This window comes from Myxine glutinosa, chromosome 1 (assembly GCF_964187855.1).
Source record: "Myxine glutinosa chromosome 1, kmMyxGlut1.1, whole genome shotgun sequence".
NCBI classification, from domain to species: Eukaryota; Metazoa; Chordata; class Myxini; order Myxiniformes; family Myxinidae; genus Myxine; species Myxine glutinosa.
The window spans coordinates 316186379-316209437 of NC_136261.1; the positions used below are offsets into that span (position 1 = coordinate 316186379).

A 23059-nucleotide genomic window follows, 5' to 3' on the forward strand; every position below is an offset into this window, starting at 1 on the left:
CAACCTTGGGACAAACCTTGTGTAAACTACTGATACAACCTACTTATTGTGGTCAAGAGCTATAGGCAATCGAGCTGCTGCATTCAATCCCCACCCTTTTTGTGTTTCCACATGTCTTTTATGTTTTGTTTTTCTAAACTTGCACAGTGTTACGGATTCGTCACTTCCGTTGTGGTGGTTTGCATCCACTGTAGATATTTCTGATTCCATGTACTATGATTGTGTTCAAAAGGTTTATTGTTCATGAACTGTTTTCAAAAGGTAAAAAGTTAATGTTAAAAGAAACAGGAAACCGGATCGGGAACCGGACGACGAAGAGGAAGAGGAAAAAGAAAGGGGGCGGAGCGAGTGAGTCGGACAAGAAAGCCGAGTTGCTCCGAGTTCGGAATCGAACGTTGTCGAACGGGAGTCGCTAGCAAACTTTCGGGATTCCCGGGAAAGGGATTCCTGCGACAGAGTTGTCATCGCTGTGACCGATCAACCTGCGTGTCAGGATTTTGGCGGTGGATTCCGAGGAGAATTATCGCCGGGCCGTTACGTCTCTAGAATGGGTCGTCGGCCATTTTGACTCACGCAGGACTTGTGCTTCGATCGCGGTTTCGTCTCTTTTCGACCATTTTCACCACATTCAGACGTCGATCTGGGGTGTGTGTGTGACGTGGCTTTTTGAAGGTTACTTCGTCCATACCCGAGGGTGTGATCTCTCAGTCGCCTGTAGGGCGCCTTTGGGTTTCCGAGTCGCCTTGAGGGCGCCTTTGTACCGCTTCGGCGGTGTGACTGTACTTGCCATCCGCATGGGATTCTGGTCTCGATTGGACATCGTTCTGGCGATCGCTGGAGCGAATCAACTTCGTCTTGAAGCCGGGAAGAAGAGACATTGGGGAATGTTCTTGCTTCACTCACTTGGAGCACAGTGAGTTATATATTACAAAACTGATGGTACCATCATAGGACATATTGATTGTACTTTTGAATACTATTGTTGTTGTACTGTTATTCTTGTGTGATCTTAATACAATATTTGTTTGTGAGTAACAATTGGGGTGGCTTCTCCATTGATCTTTGACACACAGAATAACACATTTTTCTGCCGTGACTCCTCTCGGGGCTCGGAGGTACACCGTGACCAGGGGTTCGGGGAGGAGCACGTAACAACAGTTATCCTACTATTAATTTGTAATCTGTCACTGGCTTTTGTCACCAATACAAATTTCTATTACGGACCCTAGGGACCAAAAAGCTACGTACATCGAACAAAAGGTTCAAATGGAACACCTCACCCCCATTGGAGTATTTCAATTACGAAACTTGGTGAACAGATTGAGTATGTGACAAGGACAAATCGATTACATTTTGGTGAAGATCCCAATACGGATCTGGATATGGGAATTTTTTAATTTCGAAGTGATTCTTCACCATTAAGGGATAGGACATAAAACGATATATAGCAGGGTATTTCAAAAAGTTGAGGATGACTTTTGACAAAACTTGGTGGATGAGTTGTTTAGGTGACAAGCACAAGCCGATTCGATTTTGGTTCAGGTCCGAATCCAGATCTGGCCCATCAGTGGGATACAAAACATAAACTGTTCTGCCTGGCAGAGGTACAGTCATGTGAAAAAGTAAATACACCCCATGTAAAGTTTTGACTTTTTCAACATATTTCAACATACAGCTATTTGATCTTCATTTCAACATTATTGATAGATAAAGGTGATATAATATAACAAATATCATGAAACATTTACATTTTGTAGTCAATTGTATAATTTAAATAAACATAGATGCAAATTTCGCATGTGGAAAAAGTAAGTACACCCCTACATTTATCACTACTTCAAATACCTAAAATTAGAATCAGGTGCACCAGCTCAGGTGCAAATGATTAGAACATCGTTAGAGAGGATCTTGGAGGAACCTGTCTTATTTAAACCTCAGACATTTAGTTTGGTTTGCTCTTTGTTGTTGAAGTGTGCGGCATCACCATTCCCAGATCAAAAGAGCTCTCTGAGGCCTTCAGAAAGAAGGTTATAGATGCCTACAAGTCTGGGAAGGGATATAAAAAGATCTCCAAGCAATTTGAAATCAATCATTCGACTGTCCGGAAGATCATCCACAAGTGGAGAAGATTCCAAACAACTGCCAACTTGTTCAGGCCTGGCCGCCTCAGCAAGTTCAGCCCGAGAGCAGACCACAAGATGCTGAAAGAAGTCTCTAAGAACCCCAGAATGTCATCACGGGACCTACAGGTAGCTCTTGCCACTGTTGATGTCAAAGTGCACGAGTCTACCATTTGAAAGAGGCTGCACAAATTTGATCTACATGGGAGGTGTGCCAGGAGGAAACCTTTGCTGTCCAGAAAGAACATCACGGAAAGACTAAAGTTTGCCAATGAACACCTAGGCAAAGACCAGCAATTCTGGAACAATGTGCTCTGGACAGATGAGTCAAAGGTAGAGCTATTTGGCCACAGTACCAGAAGACATGTTTGGCAAAAACCAAAGACAGCATTTGACCACAAGAACCTGATACCAACTGTAAAGCATGGGGGTGGAAATATTATGGTTTGGCGCAGCTTTGCTGCATCAGGGCCTGGGCAGCTCACCATCATATAATCCACTATGAATTCTTCATTGTACCAGAGGGTGCTTGAGGATAATGTGAGGCCATCTGTCGGAAAGTTGAAGCTCAACCGAAGGTGGACCTTGCAACATGACAATGACCCTAAACATACCAGTACATCCACCAAGGAATGGCTGAAAAGAAAGAAATGGAGGGTTCTGGAATGGCCAAGTCAAAGCCCGGATCGAAATCCCATCGAGATGTTGTGGGGGGATTTTAAGCGAGGTGTGCATGCAAGAAACCCCTCAAACATTGCATAGCTGAAAGAATTCTGCATGGAGGAGTGGGCAAAAATTTCTCCCAGTCGATGTCAGAGACTGGTAGACAGTTATATGAAATGCCTACTTGAGGTTGTTTCTGCCAAAGGGGGCAATACCAACTATTAGTGCCAAGGGTGTGCTTACTTTTTCCACATGCGAAATTTGCATTTATGTTTATTTAAATTATACAATGGACTACAAAATGTAAATGTTTCATGATATTTGTTATATTATATCACCTTTATCTGTCAATATTGTTGAAATGAAGATCAAATGGCTGTATGTTGAAATATGTTGAAAAAGTCAAAACTTTACATGGGGTGTACTTACTTTTTCACATGACTGTATGCACTCTATTGAGTGCCCTTCTAGTTTTGATTGCATTGCAACGTGTGGATTAATAGGACCATTGGGGGTGTGGTGCACCTTCCTCAAAATTGTCAATTGGACCACTGGGGTCATCCCATACCCCTGTGACATTAATCACACGTTATAATTATACTAGGAAATTAGGAATTTGTTCAGACTTAGAGCAAACAATAATGCCTTCAATTTATGAAAAGCACCAACCAATAGGTCATTATTGGGCAAACGTTATTAAAATAATGATGTATGATGTCATTTTATGTCTTGTGCCATCAACTTCCATTGACAATCTGTCATTGTGCCATACCCACCTTTGATATCTGTGTTTTTGAATGTTGGCAAACGAGTTGCGCCGTATGATCGCCTTTTGATGAACTCCTTCATGACCGGTGGATAATCTCCGTCGATGTAAATGGGGTGAGCAAACCAGCCCAGTGAGAACTGCATGTAGCGCTCTGCGGCATCGACATCTGTGGCATTGTGAGGGTCTTTAGGTGAGCCCCAGTGAGTATTGAGTATGATGGATACCTTGGGTAAAAAGATGTAAAAAAAAAACCCAAAACATATCACCATCTCGTGAGTCTGAAATTCTGCCATCCCAACATCAAATAAATCCTGTATCAACGATTTTGGCAGGATGTTAAACTGCCTTCTACTGGTCTGATTGGATCAATAAGTGTGCATATTACTAACCTTAACGCTCGGTTGTTAGCAGTAAACAAAATGTTTCTGGAATAAATAAAAAAGATTGCAAATATTGACGGTCAATAAACGGTGTTACTGTACTGTAACATATATAAGTTATTTTGTTCAACCACCGCCAGCGAGGTGACCGGTTCATTGCTAGTGACAGTAACAGGTCCTCAAAAATGCATTTCGAATTTCACCTAATATGAAATGCAACAGAAAACCATAAAGGCACTTGTATCGTATGTGTATCGGCATTTAAAAAATTCATTTTCTCGGCAACTATTGGTCCGATTGATACGAAATTTTCACCATAGGAGCGTTCCGCCTGTAGAAAAGAGCACATAGTCTCGGCCCTCACGCTCATTTTGAACAAAAATATCATCGTTAACTGACCACGCTACTATTTTGGCCCACTGATATAGCCCATATACCAGTATCATCCATGCACCCTAATACGTCATATACATTGCCATTATGTGTAGCTTTATTACCCTGCGCTCGCGAAGCGGAACGCAAGGTTAAGCGATCGGTTGTGTGTGTACGTGTGACGTACGTATGTCCCGGAATTTTAAAAATTCATTTTCTCGGCAACTATTGGTCCGATTGATACGAAATTTTACCATAGGAGCGTTTCCGCCTGTATAAATTTTTTCTTCAAAATTATGACGTCATAGGTCACGTTGTATGGGTGCCATCTTTGTAAAACTTTGCACCTCTATATCTCCGAAACCACTTAATGGAAAAAATTTAAACATGGCTCATCGTCAAGTGCTCCCCATTGGGAATAAGATATGTTAATTATGATGTCATCGGTTCCTTCATTATGACGTCATAGTTTGACAAATAGAACGCTTCATCTCATAAGTATGAATTTTTTTTTCCTCTGCAACTGTTGATCCAATGGACACGAAATTTTCACCATAGGAGCGTTTCCGCCTGCATAAAAGAGCACATAGTCTCGGCCCTCACGCTCATTTTGAACAAAAATATCATCCTGACCACGCTACTATTTTGGCCCACTGATATAGCCCATATACCAGTATCATCCATGCATCCTAATACGTCATATACATTGCCATTATGTGTAGCTTTATTACCCCGCGCCCGCAAAGCGGAAAGCAAGGTTAAGCGATCGGCTGCGTGTGTACGTGTGATGTACGTATGTACCGGCATTTTAAAAATTCATTTTCTCGGCAACTATTGGTCCGGTTGATACGAAATTTTACCATAGGAGCGTTTCCGCCTGTATAAATTTTTTATTCAAAATTATGACGTCATAGGTCACGTTGTATGGGTGCCATCTTTGTAAAACTTTGCACCTCTATATCTGCGAAACCACTTCATGGAAAAAATTGAAACAAGGCCCATCGTCAAGTACTCCCCATTGGGAATAAGATATGTTCATGATGATGTCATCGGTTCCTTCATTATGACGTCATAGTTTGACAAATATAATGCTTCATCTCATAAGTATGAATTTTTATTTCTCTGTAACTGTAGATCCAATGGACACGAAATTTTCACCATAGGAGCACCTCCTTCTGTAGAATATTTCAATGATAATTATGACATCATATGACATCATTATGACATAATTATGACATCATAAATCCCTGGTGTTGGGCTAGCGGCTAGGGTGCCGGCTTAGGATACCTAGGATCCTGGGTTCGAATCCCGGTCGATTGCTGAATTAACGCCAGGGGGGTTGACTCAGCCTGTTCATCCTTCCGAGGTCGGCTAATTGAGTACCAGTTCACTGGTAATTCCCTGTTTGTCGTTAAAGGCGGCAAAAAGGGTTGGCGTCAGGAAGGGCATCCGGCCGTAAAACATTGCTTCAAAAAGGGGACCAAAAAACAACAACAACCACGGTTCCCGAAAAAGGCCAACCCCCGCTTGCGGGGAAAAATGGCCTCTAAAGGTGGTTATATTATTTATGTCACAGGATACAGGTGCCATCTTGGATAAACCGAAAAACGTTGCATCTCTATATCTTTGAAACTGCTCCATGAAGAAATTAAAATGTGGCTCATTGTAAAGAACTTTGCTTGTGGAATGTGTTCTTAATGATGACGTCATTGGTGCCTTAATTATGACATCATAATTCGACAGGGACAACACTTAGTCTGGTCAGTTTGAAATTTCTTGAGCGTGATTTACGCAACAATTATATTAGAGAATGTAAATGCATGATGTCATTGCTCACGTGGCCTGGCAGCTATTTGGGACCAAAGAAAAAAAACGTTCAAAAACAGAAGGGTTGGCTCGCACCAAGTTGACTGCGTAGGATAAGTATTCTATGAATAGCATCTAGTTGATTATTGATTAATTTATTAGGATATTTAACAACCACTTTTGTGCACATAAAGGCAACATTGCATCAATGAAGGTGAATATGAAAATAAATACAAACTATGCTCCCTATGGCTGTCGATCATGTGTATAAAGTTTCACATCGATCTGTTAAGTGGTTCTCGAGAAGAATTTTTTAACGTTTTTATTTTCAATTCAATATGGCGACCAGACCACATGACAGATGACGTCATAAATTAAATTCTTTACTTGGAGCTTGGTGCCATTATTTGGAGTATTTGGTGTTTGGTGCCCCCTTATAAAGGAAAGAATAGGAGAACGAAAACACCAAAACTCACATCAGGTCATAGATCAGGTTTATGAAGTTTCAGATTTTTTGGATAAGGATTTTGGTTCAATCAATTATGGCTGGAATACCACTTCACTGATGACATCATCATTATCACCATATATATCCCATCCATGGCCATAGCCATATCCCATCCATATCCCATCCATACCATATATATCCCATCCCAGGGAGTTGATGCCATATGCCAAGTTTCAATTTTTTTTTTTGTGTCCAATATGGCTGTCATACCACGTGACCTATGATGGCAGAGTTATCAATAAACTATTTTCCATGGGGAGTCCCTCCTCTGTCTAAAATTTTGCATCGATAGAACAAGCAGTTGCAGAGAAAAATTTTTTAAGTGAAAATATATAGACACAGATGCAGACACATGCATGAACGCATACACACGCGCACACACACACACACACACACACACACGCACACGCACACGCACACACCTGGTTTTTTCATTTCTGTTCCTCACAATTTTCTCTCTCTTTTATTCACAGACACACAGACACACACACACACACACACACACACACACACACACACACACACACACACACACACACACACACACACACATCTCGTTTTTTCATTTCTGTTTCTCACAATTCTATCTCTCTATTTTATTCACACACACACACACACACACACACACACACACACACACACACACACACACACACACACACACACACACACACACACACACACACACACACACATACCTGGTTTTTTCATTTCTGTTCCTCACAATTCTCTCTCTCTTTTATTCACAGACACACACACACACACACACACACACACACACACACACACACACACACACACACACACATCTCGTTTTTCATTTCTGTTCCTCACAATTTCTCTCTCTTTTATTCACACACACACACACACACACACACACACACACACACACACACACACACACACACACACACACACACACACACACACACACACACACGTTGCAACAGTCTCGCATCCCTTTCAGAGCAATAATTAAAAGCCAGAGATAACTTTGCAACATGATGCACAGTCGTAACCTGAATGTCCCTCACTTCCTGGTAAAACACAAAGAATTAAATTAACCATGAGATGCTATTCACAAGATTGTGAAAAGCTGTATTATGTAATCAAGATATTTAATAAGCAAACTTGTCACACAAAGCAGATGGTTGCATTTAATAGGCAGCATATTTTACTATTTGATGCAAAATGAATTTTGTGTTATTATTTAGCAATATAAGTACCAGTTCACTGGTAATTCCCTGTTTGTCGTTAAAAGGCGGCAAAAAGGGTTCGCGTCAGGAAGGGCATCCGGCCGTAAAACATTGCTTCAAAAGGGGTCAAAAAAACAACAACAACCATGGTTCCCGAAAAAGGCCAACCCCCGCTTTGCGGGGAAAAATGGCCTCTAAAGGTGGTTATAATATAAGACAAACGGTTCCCGATTGCAGCAACTTTATCATATAGTCAGGTTCACTATGTTAACAAATATAATTTCGTTCGACATTTTGGTAGATTAGCAAAACTATACATTTTTGGAATATTCAGGGCATGAGGAATCCAAAAATTAATGTTTACATTTGCGTAGACAGCTTTGCGAAAATGACCCTCAGGACAGTGATGAAGATAGTCAGGTTCACTATGTTAATGTAGCGGCTGCCGCTGGGTTTTCACAATCGCCTTGCACCTATCAAGGACGCGGAGCGATCACCATGCCGGGCTCGTCCAGGACGCCCAGGCAGGCCCGCGCTCAACTTGCCAGGCCGCAGCCAGGACGCTGGGCCACGCCCCCTCTCGCCGGGCCTGGGCAAACGCTCTGGGATAATAGGTATATATATTGCTGCCCGATAAACGGAGTTTTTCAGAGTGCCTGAGTGTTTGGTTTTGATTAAAGCAACTCGGATGAATTCCAGCTTTTTGTCGCGTCCATTCTTCCGATCGACGTGGGAGCCCCAGCTCCTTCATTGGTGACCTACCGACATGGACACGGCAGTCGCCCTTAAACTGCCTACCTTCTGGGAGGCTCACGCGGCGGTTTGGTTCGCACAGGCGGAGTCCCTGTTCGCCCTGCGAGGCATCACGGCCGACGACACCCGCTTCCACCATGTGGTAGCTGCGCTCGGTTCGGCCACCGCGGCCCGCGCCCTGAGCCTCCCCGAGAGCCCGCCAGCCGCTGACAAATACGGCGCGATTAAGAAGCTTCTCCTCGATGCTTTCGCCCTCCCATCGGCGGAACGCGCACGGCGCCTGCTCGACCTGCCTGAGCTCGGCGACACGCGCCCTTCCGAGCGAATGGACTACATGCTTTCACTGCTCGGCGAGCACTCTCCGGCATTCCTGTTCCGGGAGCTGTTCCTCCGTCAGCTGCCTAACCCGGTACGCCTCGCCCTGGCAAGCACGACGATCACAGATCCCCGGGCCCTTGCCAGAGAAGCCGACAAGATCTCCGCCGCAGGACAGCGCATCGCAGCGGCGACATGGGACCCACCGCCGTCCGACGCAACACCCATGGCGCCCGAGCACACGGCACGGTCGACGACCGAACTGCCGACGCAATTGGCGGCCGCTACACCGAGCCGACCACCTCCAGCACGACGACCGGGGCCTCCACCTGACCAAGCGTGGTGTTACTATCATGCCAGGTTCGGACAGAAGGCCCGGACATGCCGACCCCCGTGCACCTTCGGCAGGCCGGGAAACGGCCGGGCCGGCGTTCATTACCAGCCATGAGCGCCGGCCACACGGGCAACTTACTGTTCATCACGGATAAAGCGTCCGGACGGCGCTTCCTGTGCGACACCGGCGCCCAACTGAGCGTCATACCCGCCTCTGACCAGGACAGGCAATCCGCGGCTTGCGGCCCCTCCTTGGTTGCGGCCAACGGATCGACCATCCGCACCTTCGGCCCGCGCAACGTCACCCTCTGCTTCGGCGGCCAACGCTTTGCGTGGACGTTTGTAACCGCAAACGTGCCCATGGCTCTGCTAGGCGCCGACTTCCTCTGCGCACACGGACTGCTGGTGGACGTCCAACGGCGTCGTTTAATCAACGCCGAAACCTTCAGCTCCCTGGCATGCACATTGAGCAGCTCCGCGCCGACCGAGCTGGCATGCACCGTCCCGGCGGCGAACGAGTTTGCTCGCCTGCTCACGGAGTTCCCGGCCCTCACGCGGCCGACGTTTTCGGCCGTCGCAGTACGGCATGGGATCGAGCACCACATACCAACCACGGGCCCGCCGGTCTACGCCAGGGCCCGCCGCCTCGACCCAGCCAAGCTCGCCGTGGCAAAGGCCGAATTCGACGCGTTGGAGCACCTCGGCATCGTGCGGCGCTCCGATAGCGCGTGGGCCTCGCCACTGCACATCGTGCCAAAGCCGGGGGGTGGATGGCGCCTGTGTGGCGACTACTGCCATCTCAATGACGCTACCACCCCCGACAGGTACCCGATCCCGCATATCCAAGACTTCTCCGCCCGTCTGGCGGGACGGGTCATTTTTTCGAAAATTGATCTCATACGGGGATATCACCAGGTACCTGTCAGGGCGGCCGACGTCCCTAAAACGGCAGTCATCACGCCGTTCGGCTTATTCGAATTCTTGCGGATGCCGTTTGGTCTCAAGAACGCGGCTCAGGCGTTCCAGCGCTTGATGGACGGCGTGCTGCGTGACCTGTCGTTCCTTTTCGTTTACCTGGACGACATCCTCGTCGCCAGCACGTCCCGGGCCGTGCACCTCCTCCATCTCCGAACACTGTTCGGGCGCCTCAGCAAGCACGGCCTCATCGTCAACCCGGCCAAATGCCACTTCGGCACGACGGCCGTTGATTTTTTGGGCCACCACATCACCAAGAACGGGGCCGTGCCGCTGCCAACCAAGGTCGAGGCCATCACCACGTTCCCGCGTCCCCGCACCATAAAGGCCCTGCAGGAATTCCTGGGAATGGTGAATTTTTATCACCGCTTCGTGCCCCGCGCTGCTCAACTCATGCGGCCCCTCTACGAAGCCCTCCGGGGCAAGCCGGCCAAGCACGACATCGCCTGGTCCGCAGCAATGGATGCGGCCTTCCAACGCTCAAAGCGGGCCCTCGCCGACGCAACACTGCTCACTCACCCGGTGCTCAACGCTCCCATCGCCCTCACCACGGATGCCTCCGACTACGCGGTGGGCGCCGTACATGAGCAATGGGTGAACGGGGTTTGGCAGCCACTCGCTTTTTTCAGCCGGCAGCTCCGGCCGAACGAGCTCAAATACAGCACGTTTGACCAGGAGCTCCTCGGTCTACACCTGGCCGTCCGCCATTTCCGCCACCTCCTGGAGGGCCGACCTTTCACGGCGTTCGTCGACCACAAGCCGTTGGTTTACGCCATGGCCAAAGTCACGGAGCCGTGGTCGGCCCGCCAACAGCGCCACCTCTCCGCCGTGTCGGAGTTTACCACGGACATCCGGCACGTCGCCGGCAAAAACAACGCCGTGGCCGACTGTCTTTCCCGGGCCAGCGCGAACGCGGTCCACCTGGGCGTGGACTTTGCGCTTATGGCGGCGGACCAAACCACCGACACCACGGTGCAAGCCCTCCGGGCGGCGGACACGGGCCTCCGCCTGGCCGACATCCCCTGCGCGGACACTGTCCTGCTCTGCGGACACTGTCCCAAGGCCAGCCTCGCCCCATCGTGCCCGTCACCTGGCAACGCCGCATCTTCGCCTCCCTCCACAGCCTTTCCCACCCGGGCCGGAAAGCTTCCCAGAAGCTGGTGTCGGCGCGATTCGTCTGGCACGGCCTTCGTTGGGACATCCGCGATTGGACCAGCACCTGCACGGCCTGCCAACGGGCCAAGGTCCACCGACACACCCAGGCCCCGCTGGCACCTTTCACCGTGCCCGAACGACGTTTCGACCACGTCAACGTGGATCTGGTGGGCCCCCTCCCCCCGTCACGGGGGTTCACACACCTGCTCACCATGGTGGACAGGACCACCAGGTGGCCGGAGGCCGTTCCCCTCATCTCCACCACCACCGCCGACGTGGCGCAGGCTTTCATCGCCACCTGGGTCGCCCGCTTTGGCGCACCGGCGGACATCTCGTCAGACCGCGGACCACAGTTCACCTCCGAGCTGTGGGGCACGGTCGCCCGCAACCTGGGGGTCAAGCTCCACCGTACTACGGCCTACCACCCCCAAGCAAACGGGTTGTGCGAGCGATTTCACCGCTCCATGAAGGCCGCGCTCATGGCCGGCCTTCAAGACGGCGGTTGGGCCGACCGGCTGCCGTGGGTCCTTTTGGGCCTCCGCACGGCCCCCAAGGAGGACCTCCAGGCATCCACCGCCGAGCTTGTCTATGGCCAGGCGCTACGCGTCCCGGGCGAATTCGTGCCCGACGCTACCAGTCCCTGGTCCGCAGCTCACCAGCGCTCGGACCTCCAGGAGGCCGCCCGACGGTTTGCCCCCGTGCCAACATCCCACCACGGTGACCCCCAGTCCTACGTCCCCCCAGCACTTCGAACAGCGGAGTATGTTTTTGTGCGTCACGACGCACATCGGAGGCCACTCCAGCCGCCGTACGACGGGCCCTTCCGGGTGCTGCGACGGGACGACAAGTCGTTCGTCTTCGACATCGGCGGCAGGTCGGACCGGATTGCGGTGGACCGCCTCAAGCCGGCACACGTGGACGTCGACCACCCACCACGGGTGGCCCTTCCGCCGCGGAGAGGCCGCCCCCCGTCCACGGTGCCCCCCACTCGACCTCCCACCACCTCACCGGACCCCCTCCCACGACCCGCCAGGGGTCGCTTCGGCCGGGTCATCAGGACCCCCCTCAAATTGACCCTGCCGGTGCAAGTCGATTCTGGGGGGACGTGTGTAGCGGCTGCCGCTGGGTTTTCACAATCGCCTTGCACCTATCAAGGACGCGGAGCGATCACCATGCCGGGCTCGTCCAGGACGCCCGGGCAGGCCCGCGCTCAACTTGCCAGGCCTCGGTCGGGACGCCCGGGCATGCCCGGGCATGCCCGGGCAGGCTCGCCCTCAACTTGCCAGGCCGCAGCCAGGACGCTGGGCCACGCCCCCTCTCGCCGGGCCTGGGCAAACGCTCCGGGATAATAGGTATATATATTGCTGCCCGATAAACGGAGTTTTTCAGAGTGCCTGAGTGTTTGGTTTTGATTAAAGCAACTCGGATGAATTCCAGCTTTTTGTCGCGTCCATTCTTCCGATCGACGTGGGAGCCCCAGCTCCTTCATTAACAAATATAATTTCTTTCAAAATTTTGGGATTAGCAAACCTGTACATTTTTGGAATCTTCAGAGCATGGAGAATCTGAAAATCAATGTTGGCATTTGCACAGACACCTGCATGGCCGCCATTTTAGATTTTGAAAATGGCCGCCATAAAATACATATTTTGCGCGATCTCAGCTTCTAGTGAACCTAGAGACTTAATTAAATATGCTAATCCTATGTTTTCTGGGTCAAGGAATCCAATAAAGGCCTCAAAATAGTGCTCAGGATTATAGAAAAGCAACAAACAAAGGTAATTGAAAACCATTGTCTTTATATTTGTGATATAACTGTATTACATAATACATGATATTGCAAGTCCTTTGAAGTTATAGGTTGTTATAGGAAGTTATAGGTAGTATCAGATTGAACTATAAGTCCTATACACAGGATCTACGAGGTCTATACCGTTCAGAAATATGCTTTTACAGATCTTCATCACTGTCCTGAGGGTCATTTTCGCAAAGGTGTCTATGCAAATCTAAACATTAATTTTTGGATTCCTCATGCTCTGAATATTCCAAAAATGTATAGTTTTGGTAATCTACCAAAATTTTTAACGAAAAAACATAGTGAACCTGACTAGTACCAAAATGCAGCAATTGTCATGCATATGTATGTCTGAACCTTATAGAATCGAAAATGGTTTGACCGATCTCCACCAAATTGAATATACATACCTAGAGTCAAATCACGGTGAAAAATAAATCCCTCCCCCCACCAATCTCCACTACCCCCACCGCCCCTCTCCCCCCCCTCCCCACCACCATCCCCTACATTTTCCCCTGGAGGGAGAGGGTGATTCTAGTAATACAAGTTTTAGTGTCGTTCAATATAAGATGCCATTTCTTTTTGAATCATAAAAACATCCTCATATAGGCAGTTGCAATGAAAAGAGGCCCAAAGAAAGGAAAAACTTATCGATCCTCACCTTGCCTTTCTGACCTGAGCGGTATTTTTTGTTGTATGTATGCCACGCTTTGGCATGTGCCTGCAGAATGTTGTGCCCAACGTTGTAGATTTTGACTGCAGGCCCAAACAATCCCGGTGCTGTGACACCTTTGAAATAGAAACAAGAATGCACGATTTAGTAGTTTACTGCTCATTTAGCCCCAGGTACAAACGGTGTGATACCTGCACTCCTAAGCTAGAAAGAAGGTGCTCCTCTGAAATTGACAAACACCACCACTGTGGCGAAGACAAGACCTGGAGGAAAATCCGTTTGAATAGAGACTGGCACAAAACGGAGCATCAATGCTGGCAGATGGAGAATGTGCAAGGAAGCTGTTACAAGGAGGGTTGAGGAAGAAACAAGCACCACCAGAAAGGGTTGTGCAGGTAGAGAGATATCTCCCCAAAAATAATAAACACTAAATGCTATGAGGGGTAGCAGTGTTGAAGCCAGCATTTTGAAGTTTGAGTCTTGGAAACATGTTTTCCTGTTGAGAAAGAGCTTTTTATCTGAAGAACCACCTTCAGAGGCCATTTTCCCCCCGCAGAGCGGGGGTTGGGCTTTTTCGGGCATCGTGGTCCCCTTTTTGAAGCAATGTTTTATGGCCGGATGCCCTTCCTGTCACCAACCCTGTTAGTCACCTCTTGCAACACACAGGGAATTACCAGTGAACTGGTCCTCAATTTGCCGACATTGGAAGGGATGACCCATTTGTCAGATATAATTGCTGGCGTTATAGACACACACACACACACACACACACACACACACACACACACACACACACACACACACACACACACACACACACACACACACACACACACACACACACACACACACACACACACACATTGATATGGTCGTCGGATTCGGACCAGTGTCCCACTGTCCCAATTCCAATCCTGTGTTGGGAATTTCTGAAAGCTCCTACCTTATGACAAAATAAAGCTTTACTAAATGATAATTTACTCAATTATAATTTACTAAATGATCTTTAGCTTTACCTAATGCCTTATGAAACCTTATGACATGCGCTGGGATCCCCAAAATATATATAGATAAATATCTGTTTGTTTTATGAAACTGTTTTTATTTTGAAATTTGAAATTTGAAAAAAAACAAACATTTTATAATGAGAAAATATAAATAAATAAAGAAATAGATAATGAAAAATTAAAAATTACATTTTTTTTTTAGAAAATGATTTTTTTTATGAAACCGAAACTTTTTTGTTCTATAAATCCACTTCCACACTATCAGTCAATTGCCTTTCCTTTTCTTTTTCTTCCGCTCTTCCCCCAGTCCATGAGCCAAAGATCTTGTATAAAAAGCGAAATTTACTTTTGGTTTGGAGGGATTTTTTTTGTTCTGACATTAATTACAGGTGGTGATGTCATATATTTGAGGTAGATAAATGAATTTGGTACATTTTATGAAGTTGTTATTTACAGGTCGAACTGTGAAATATGGTATGGCATCCACATGAGCTCCAACAAGATGGCACAGAGGTATGTGACAATCTGCATGGAGAACAAGATAACAATCAAACCCAGATGAGACAGCTCAAAGGCAAGTGCGCCTTTGAGCTGTCTCATCTGGGTTTGATTCCCAACCCAACTATAAACACGAGGACTAGTGTTTCACAATCATGGTGCTGCATCAATATATGCACCATTTATCTGATGGATTCCCTGCTAGCATTAGCTGGTGGTTCTCTGCCTGGTTCCCTGCTAGCATTAGCTGGTGGTTCTTTGCCTGGTTCCCTGCTAGCATTAGCTGGTGGTTCTTTGAATCGGTTCCCTGCTAGCATTAGCTGGTGGTTCTTTGCCTGGTTCCCTGCTAGCATTAGCTGGTGGTTCTTTGCCTGGTTCCCTGCTAGCATTAGCTGGTGGTTCTTTGAATCGGTTCCCTGCTAGCATTAGCTGGTGGTTCTTTGCCTGGTTCCCTGCTAGCATTAGCTGGTGGTTCTTTGCCTGGTTCCCTGCTAGCATTAGCTGGTGGTTCTTTGCCTGGTTCCCTGCTAGCATTAGCTGGTGGTTCTCTGCCTGGTTCCCTGCTAGCATTAGCTGGTGGTTCTCTGCCTGGTTCTCTGCTAGCATTAGCTGGTGGTTCTCTGCCTGGTTCTCTGCTAGCATTAGCTGGTGGTTCTCTGCCTGGTTCTCTGCTAGCATTAGCTGGTGGTTCTCTGCCTGGTTCCCTGCTAGCATTAGCTGGTGGTTCTCTGCCTGGTTCCCTGCTAGCATTAGCTGGTGGTTCTCTGCCTGGTTCTCTGCTAGCATTAGCTGGTGGTTCTCTGCCTGGTTCCCTGCTAGCATTAGCTGGTGGTTCTCTGCCTGGTTCCCTGCTAGCATTAGCTGGTGGTTCTCTGCCTGGTTCCCTGCTAGCATTAGCTGGTGGTTCTCTGCCTGGTTCCCTGCTAGCATTAGCTGGTGGTTCTCTGCCTGGTTCTCTGCTAGCATTAGCTGGTGGTTCTCTGCCTGGTTCCCTGCTAGCATTAGCTGGTGGTTCTCTGCCTGGTTCTCTGCTAGCATTAGCTGGTGGTTCTCTGCCTGGTTCCCTGCTAGCATTAGCTGGTGGTTCTCTGCCTGGTTCTCTGCTAGCATTAGCTGGTGGTTCTCTGCCTGGTTCCCTGCTAGCATTAGCTGGTGGTTCTCTGCCTGGTTCTCTGCTAGCATTAGCTGGTGGTTCTCTGCCTGGTTCCCTGCTAGCATTAGCTGGTGGTTCTCTGCCTGGTTCTCTGCTAGCATTAGCTGGTGGTTCTCTGCCTGGTTCTCTGCTAGCATTAGCTGGTGGTTCTCTGCCTGGTTCCCTGCTAGCATTAGCTGGTGGTTCTCTGCCTGGTTCCCTGCTAGCATTAGCTGGTGGTTCTTTGCCTGGTTCCCTGCTAGCATTAGCTGGTGGTTCTCTGCCTGGTTCCCTGCTAGCATTAGCTGGTGGTTCTCTGCCTGGTTCCCTGCTAGCATTAGCTGGTGGTTCTCTGCCTGGTTCCCTGCTAGCATTAGCTGGTGGTTCTCTGCCTGGTTCTCTGCTAGCATTAGCTGGTGGTTCTCTGCCTGGCTCCCTGCTAGCATTAGCTGGTGGTTCTCTGCCTGGTTCTCTGCTAGCATTAGCTGGTGGTTCTCTGCCTGGTTCCCTGCTAGCATTAGCTGGTGGTTCTCTGCCTGGTTCTCTGCTATCATTAGCTGGTGGTTCTCTGCCTGGTTCCCTGCTAGCATTAGCTGGTGGTTCTCTGCCTGGTTCTCTGCTAGCATTAGCTGGTGGTTCTCTGCCTGGTTCTCTGCTAGCATTAGCTGGTGGTTCTCTGCCTGGTTCTCTGCTAGCATTAGCTGGTGGTTCTCTGCCTGGTTCCCTGCTAGCATTAGCTGGTGGTTCTTTGCCTGGTTCCCTGCTAGCATTAGCTGGTGGATGTCTCCATCAGTGTCTTTTGATGAAGATGAGTTGTCATGAGCATCCTGGAAGAATTCCAAAGTCCTCTCCTGTTGTCCATATGAGGAGACGAGCACTGCCTTGTCTATTCGCCCCCAGAAACACAAAGCACTGCAACGATGTTCTCGGTCATTGTATGGAATGCATTGCGTACCTACAAGACATCAAATTACTCTTTCAAATCAGCAAAAATATTTCTTACCTCGACCATAGCCGAACAATGCGATGCTTCGAGGATCACTGAAGGTGAACCAAAACTTGACCCGATCTCCAAATGTATCGAAGCAGAAATCTGCGTAGCTATTAAAGGATTCTATTATGGTTACATTTTCCCATCCGCCAACGTTTTGCAGGTCTTGTGGGAGGTCCCAGTGGTACAGTGTCACCATTGGCTCAATTTTGGCTTTTTGTAGTTCATTGATGATCTTATTATAGTGGTCGACTCCTTTGGAGTTGTGCTCCTTTCCAACGCCGTTTGGGAATATTCGAGACCATGACAGTGAGAAGCTGTAATTGATCACACTGAGGTTGCGGAGCATGTCGATATCCTCTTCTATACGATGATAGGAGTCACATGCTATATCACCTGTGGAGTGATCCACAACCTTTGTTATTTCCCGATGTACAAAGTGGTCCCATATGGACTCGCCTTTTCCACTCTCATTCCATGCACCTGTTTCACACCCAGATAAAGAATATACATATATTAGAGGTGATGAATTCATGCAAAATGTCAGCAAATCAAAAAACAAATTTCCTGTATACAGTATTTCACTTGTATCATAATTGTCTATATGAACATGAAGGAGATGGATCAGTGGCATTCTTTTATTTTTTTAAATTTTCATTTTTTACAATCACCCATGGAGAAACTGTTTGAAAAGACCCAATACACTTTTGAACTATTTAAAGAAGAAAAAAATGACACTGATTCACTTACTTCTGACTGGAGAGGCTGATTTGGCTTTCTGGGGGAATGTTCAACTTATGGCTCATGGGTCTTTGGAGACCAAGATTTTCCTTTGAGAATAAGCCTGAAACTTTACAGCCTTGGGAGTCATACAATTATCACATGTATTTATTATATAATTATATAAATATTTCATTATTATATAAATAATTAAAATTGAGAGAAAGAAGAGAAGGGGGAAGACAGGAAATAAAAGGAGGATAGAAAAAAGCCAAGAGGATAAGAGAGTGTAATAAGAATGGGAACATAAGGTAAATATGGGTGCATAATGGGAGTTTGCTGAGTATTATGTGGTATAGATGGAAAACTGTTGTCCCATTTTGTCATTATCTGTATAAAACCCCAATGAGCATGTTATATATGTCCTCATTTATAATTAAATTTTACTCTGAACGTCTACAAACATTTTTACTCCCGCTAGGGAGTAATGCATTCGATCGTGTCCGTGTGTGTGCGTGTGTGTTTTCGTGTGTTTGTGAACAAGATATCTGGAAAAGTTCTGAACGGATTTGGATGAAAGTTGGTGAGATGATTGCCCTTTGGATAAGGAAGAATTGATTAGTTTTTGGTGAAGCTCAGGATATTAGTCCGGATCCAGGAATTTTTTGAAGGATTGTTTACCATTGGAAGACAGGGCTCATTTTTTTTTAACATTATCTTCTATATATTCTATATTTAACATTGTGATATGAAAATAGTTTTCATATTTGTTGTAAATGTAGTTTAAACTCGTGGTTATGCGTTAGAGCGGTGTATTTTATTAGCAGCGTCGTCTTCAAGGTTTTTTTTCTTTCTAATAAAGACATATTCTGTCATTTTAAAACCACCAAAGTGTGTATTAGGTTTCCCCGTTTCATAAAATGTATCGTTTGATACGTATAATGCTTTAAAACTGTTTTTTTTTTGTTTGTTTTTTAACCTCAAAAGAGATATCAACATTTACCTCAGCGAATGTCAAATTGTCAATCGCGGTGTCAGTATTTGATGAACTTATGAAGACTTAGGTGAGTTATAAGTGTGACAAGCATGTGCACGGGATTCTTCCCAGAAGAATGAGTGGTCGCATTATCTTGTCCGACTTGAAATGAGCGAGTTTTGTTTTGACGTTTGGGCCAGTTTTACATGTTGTATCCCTAAGGAATGAAACGACCCCTCTTTCCTGGCTTACAATTTTATTTGAAGTCACACATGCCTCAAAATACACTCACTTATATAGAATTGAACGCTGAATCCGAAAATGTAAGTGAAATTGTCTTGTTTTTTTTTTAAACATTATCTTCTATATATTCTAAATATATATCTGTGCAGTGTCTGTCTTGTGTTGTCTTGTCTTGTGTTGTCACTGAACGACTCCCTCAAACTTTTGTGAAATCGTACTATTCCATCTTGACCCACGGCGGGAGTATGCGCTCTACTGAGTGGCGTTCTAGTTAATTCAGTTATTATATTCTTATCACATTGTTGGTAGGATAGCCTTGTTTGTTTGTAGACACCCATTTGATCTGTCCTGTTTTGGAATATCGACCCAACTATAAACTGTCATCCTGTTGTTTCACATTTGGTGCGATACATCAATGTGTGCGCCGTCCCCATTAGCTGGACTTTAACCCTAACTGCACTGGGGACATTCTGCACTTGGCACTGCACTCCACATTTTTTGCAATTTTTTTGCAACCGCTGAGGATTTCGAATTCTCCTCTCAGGACATTTTCTCTAGGGTCTTGCGCACATTGTGATACCACATCCGTCCAGATCAGACTTACCGTTCAGGTGAGACAGGACAATTAGTAGTCATATGTCCAAAAAATCTTCAATTTTTGCATATGCTTGTACAACGAACACATGCGAATAATATAAGGGTTGGACACTGCATTAGGACACTGATGATGGAAATTCATTGGCATGCAATTTCATCTGAGTGTTTAACATGTTGTCTAAGACATACTGAACCGCAGAAGACCAGAAAATCACAATACAGAATCACATTTAATCAAAATCATCCGTCCATAACTTTTTGAGATATCCTGCTATATATCGTTTTTGGCCCTATCTCCCAATGGTGAAGAATCACTTAAAAGTTATACTAACCGGATCCAGATCCGGAACTTCAATTCAAAATTGAATCGATTCTTCCTTGTCACACACACAACCTCTCCACCAAGTTTTGACTAAATCCATCCGTAACTTTTTGAGATATCCTGCTATATGTTGGTTTTAGCCCAATCACTCAATGGTGAGAATTACTTGAAAATTAAATAATTCTCATATCCGAATCCATATTCAAATCTTCACCAAAATCGAATCGATTAGTCCTTGTCACATACACGACATCTCTGCCAAATTTCGTCCAAATCCGTCCATACTTTTTTGAGATATCCTGCTATATGTTCGTTTTAGCCCAATCACTCAATGGTGAGAATAACTTGAAAATTAAATAATTCTCATATCCGAATCCATATTCAAATCTTCACCAAAATCGAATCGATTAGTCCTTGTCACATACTCGACATCTCTGCCAAATTTCGTCCAAATCCGTCCATACTTTTTTGAGATATCCTGCTATATGTTCGTTTTAGCCCAATCACTCAATGGTGAGAATAACTTGAAAATTAAATAATTCTCATATCCGAATCCATATTCAAATCTTCATCAAAATCGAATCGATTAGTCCTTGTTACATACACGACATCTCTGCCAAATTTCGTCCAAATCCGTCCATAACTTTTTGAGATATCCTGCTATGTATCGTTTTTGGTCCTATCTCCCAATGGTGAAGAATCACTTTAAAAATTCTACTAGCCGGATCCGAATCCTCACCAAAATCTAACCATTTCGTCCTTGTCACATCCGCTACATCCCTGCCAAATTTCGGCCGAATCCGTCCACAACCTTTTGAGATATTTTGTTCACAAACAATGGACAAACAGACAAACGGACAGACAGGGGTGAAAACATCACCTCCATCCACCTTTGGGGGCGGATCTAACAATTGATAATTATAAAAACCTTTCGTATCTTCAGACACATCGGGCTACTGAAACAGTTTTTGCTTGGCTATTGGGCACAGTCATGGCGGTTCGACACTCTGCCGCAGATACTCCAGTGGCTCATTCTTCCCAGTAAGTTCTGGTCAGGTCATTATTTTGGGACTGCCACTGGTAACATGTAACCTAGTTGTACCTGCCGCATGGTCGGGTTGTCAGCGACTAAACCGACACCCCACACTGGCTTTGCTACTGGGGAGGGTGACTGTGACACCCTGCCATGACCAAAAACAACACCTGACAAAGGGCGGATGAGCTCCCGTAGGTAGCCAACTGGACTAGACGGATTTCTGAGACATGTGAATGTCAGCTGCATTTTAGGGTAAAAGTTGGGAACCTCACTTTTTAACATAATTAGTTGATGCTGAATTCGATTAACCCGGTCCCCAAGCCGAATTTTGAGTTTTTGACCTTCTAATTAGCATAAACAAAATGGCCGCCAAATTGCCATTTTTGGACAATTTCTTTGAACAAGCATTTATATATCATGCATATACACGCAGCTCTTTTACTTTAACTTTACAACTTTTACCCCAAAATGCACCTCGAAGCTTATATTATGCTATGGAATTACTAGTCACCCCATTTATCATATTTTTTGTTTGCATGCACAAAAATGTTAGTCCCAGAATGAAGTACAATTATTTTTTTTCTGAAAAACATGCAATGTGCATTATTCTACCATGTACCTTCAGTTTGATAAGCAGAACTTCCCACGCTCCAGGTGAAGTTCTTCAGAAAGGTTCCTGGGACAAATTCGTCTCGCTCGTCTTGAGGCTGATCTCGGAATTTCTCCCACGCAGAGACCTGGTCACGATCATTTTCACGGGGAGTTGCGGAGCCTAGGATGAAACAGGTAAGCAGGACACAGATAACCCACCGCATTGCTCCCTCGCCACGCAACAATCGATCTTCACTTGAAGATGGCAACCTTCAAATCGTTAGACTCGTGCAACTTGGTTGGATTCGCACAACGTGCGCCATGTAGTCATGACAAGGTGTAGTTAAAAATAATACGGTCTATTCACTTTTGCGCATGACTCAAAGTTTATGAGCACTTGCCTTTTGAACTCGGAAAGGGTCACGTGTCCTCACGAAATTCGGCGTGAGAAGAAGAATCAAATAAGTTTGGGAATTGCTTGAATTGAAAATTGTGTTTGGGAAAAATCCCAAAATGGGAAAACAACAAAACCCAGGAAATGTATCATATATTCTGAGGAAGGATACAACAATTATGGATGTTTAATGAGGTGTTTGTGTTGTGTTTTTTTTATTGACGTGACGTCACCGCGACGAGGTTTCGTAACTGAATGAACCTTATTTTTACGGCAGATAGACTTTGATTTATAGACAGCACTGAACAACCAAAGGCAAATAATCATACACACATCTCATTGGGGCGATGTGCAAACACGTTCTGTTTTCCATTGACAGGTAATAAAAGTTTTATCCTGCAATTTAACACTCATTTGTCTAAAATATAGTAAAGTTCACTTTGGCATCTAAAACGTTTTCACCCAAACTGTAGTGTTTATATACCATGTTTTACTTTAATATAATGTGGTATTATATGTAAACATTATGTAAACATTATAGGTAACAAGAAGAAACTAGAGCAATATGTCGGTGTCGCCAATATGCCTCCGCATAGTCCCACAACGGGTAGATGCTCTCGTTCACTGTTCTAAAATAAAAAAAGTTTGATTTAAATCCTTTCAGCTGTTTTCAAGTATCACATTTTCACCAGCCACGACAGGTTTCACATCGATTGGCGAAGCGGTTTCAGAGAAGGGA

At 46.0% G+C, this 23059-nt stretch overlaps 1 protein-coding gene across 1 annotated transcript in view; it reads right to left on the reverse strand.

Annotated features, from left to right (window-relative positions):
* Positions 1-22332, reverse strand: part of LCT (lactase) — a gene marked incomplete in the record, with an annotated part of 262995 nt that extends 240663 nt beyond the window's left edge. The window contains 4 exon segments of the mRNA XM_068096286.2: positions 3560-3776; positions 13802-13929; positions 17454-17924; positions 21955-22332. Of these exon segments, the coding sequence (XP_067952387.2) occupies positions 3560-3776; positions 13802-13929; positions 17454-17924; positions 21955-22150 (1012 nt within the window).
* Between the last annotated feature and the right edge of the window lie 727 nt (positions 22333-23059).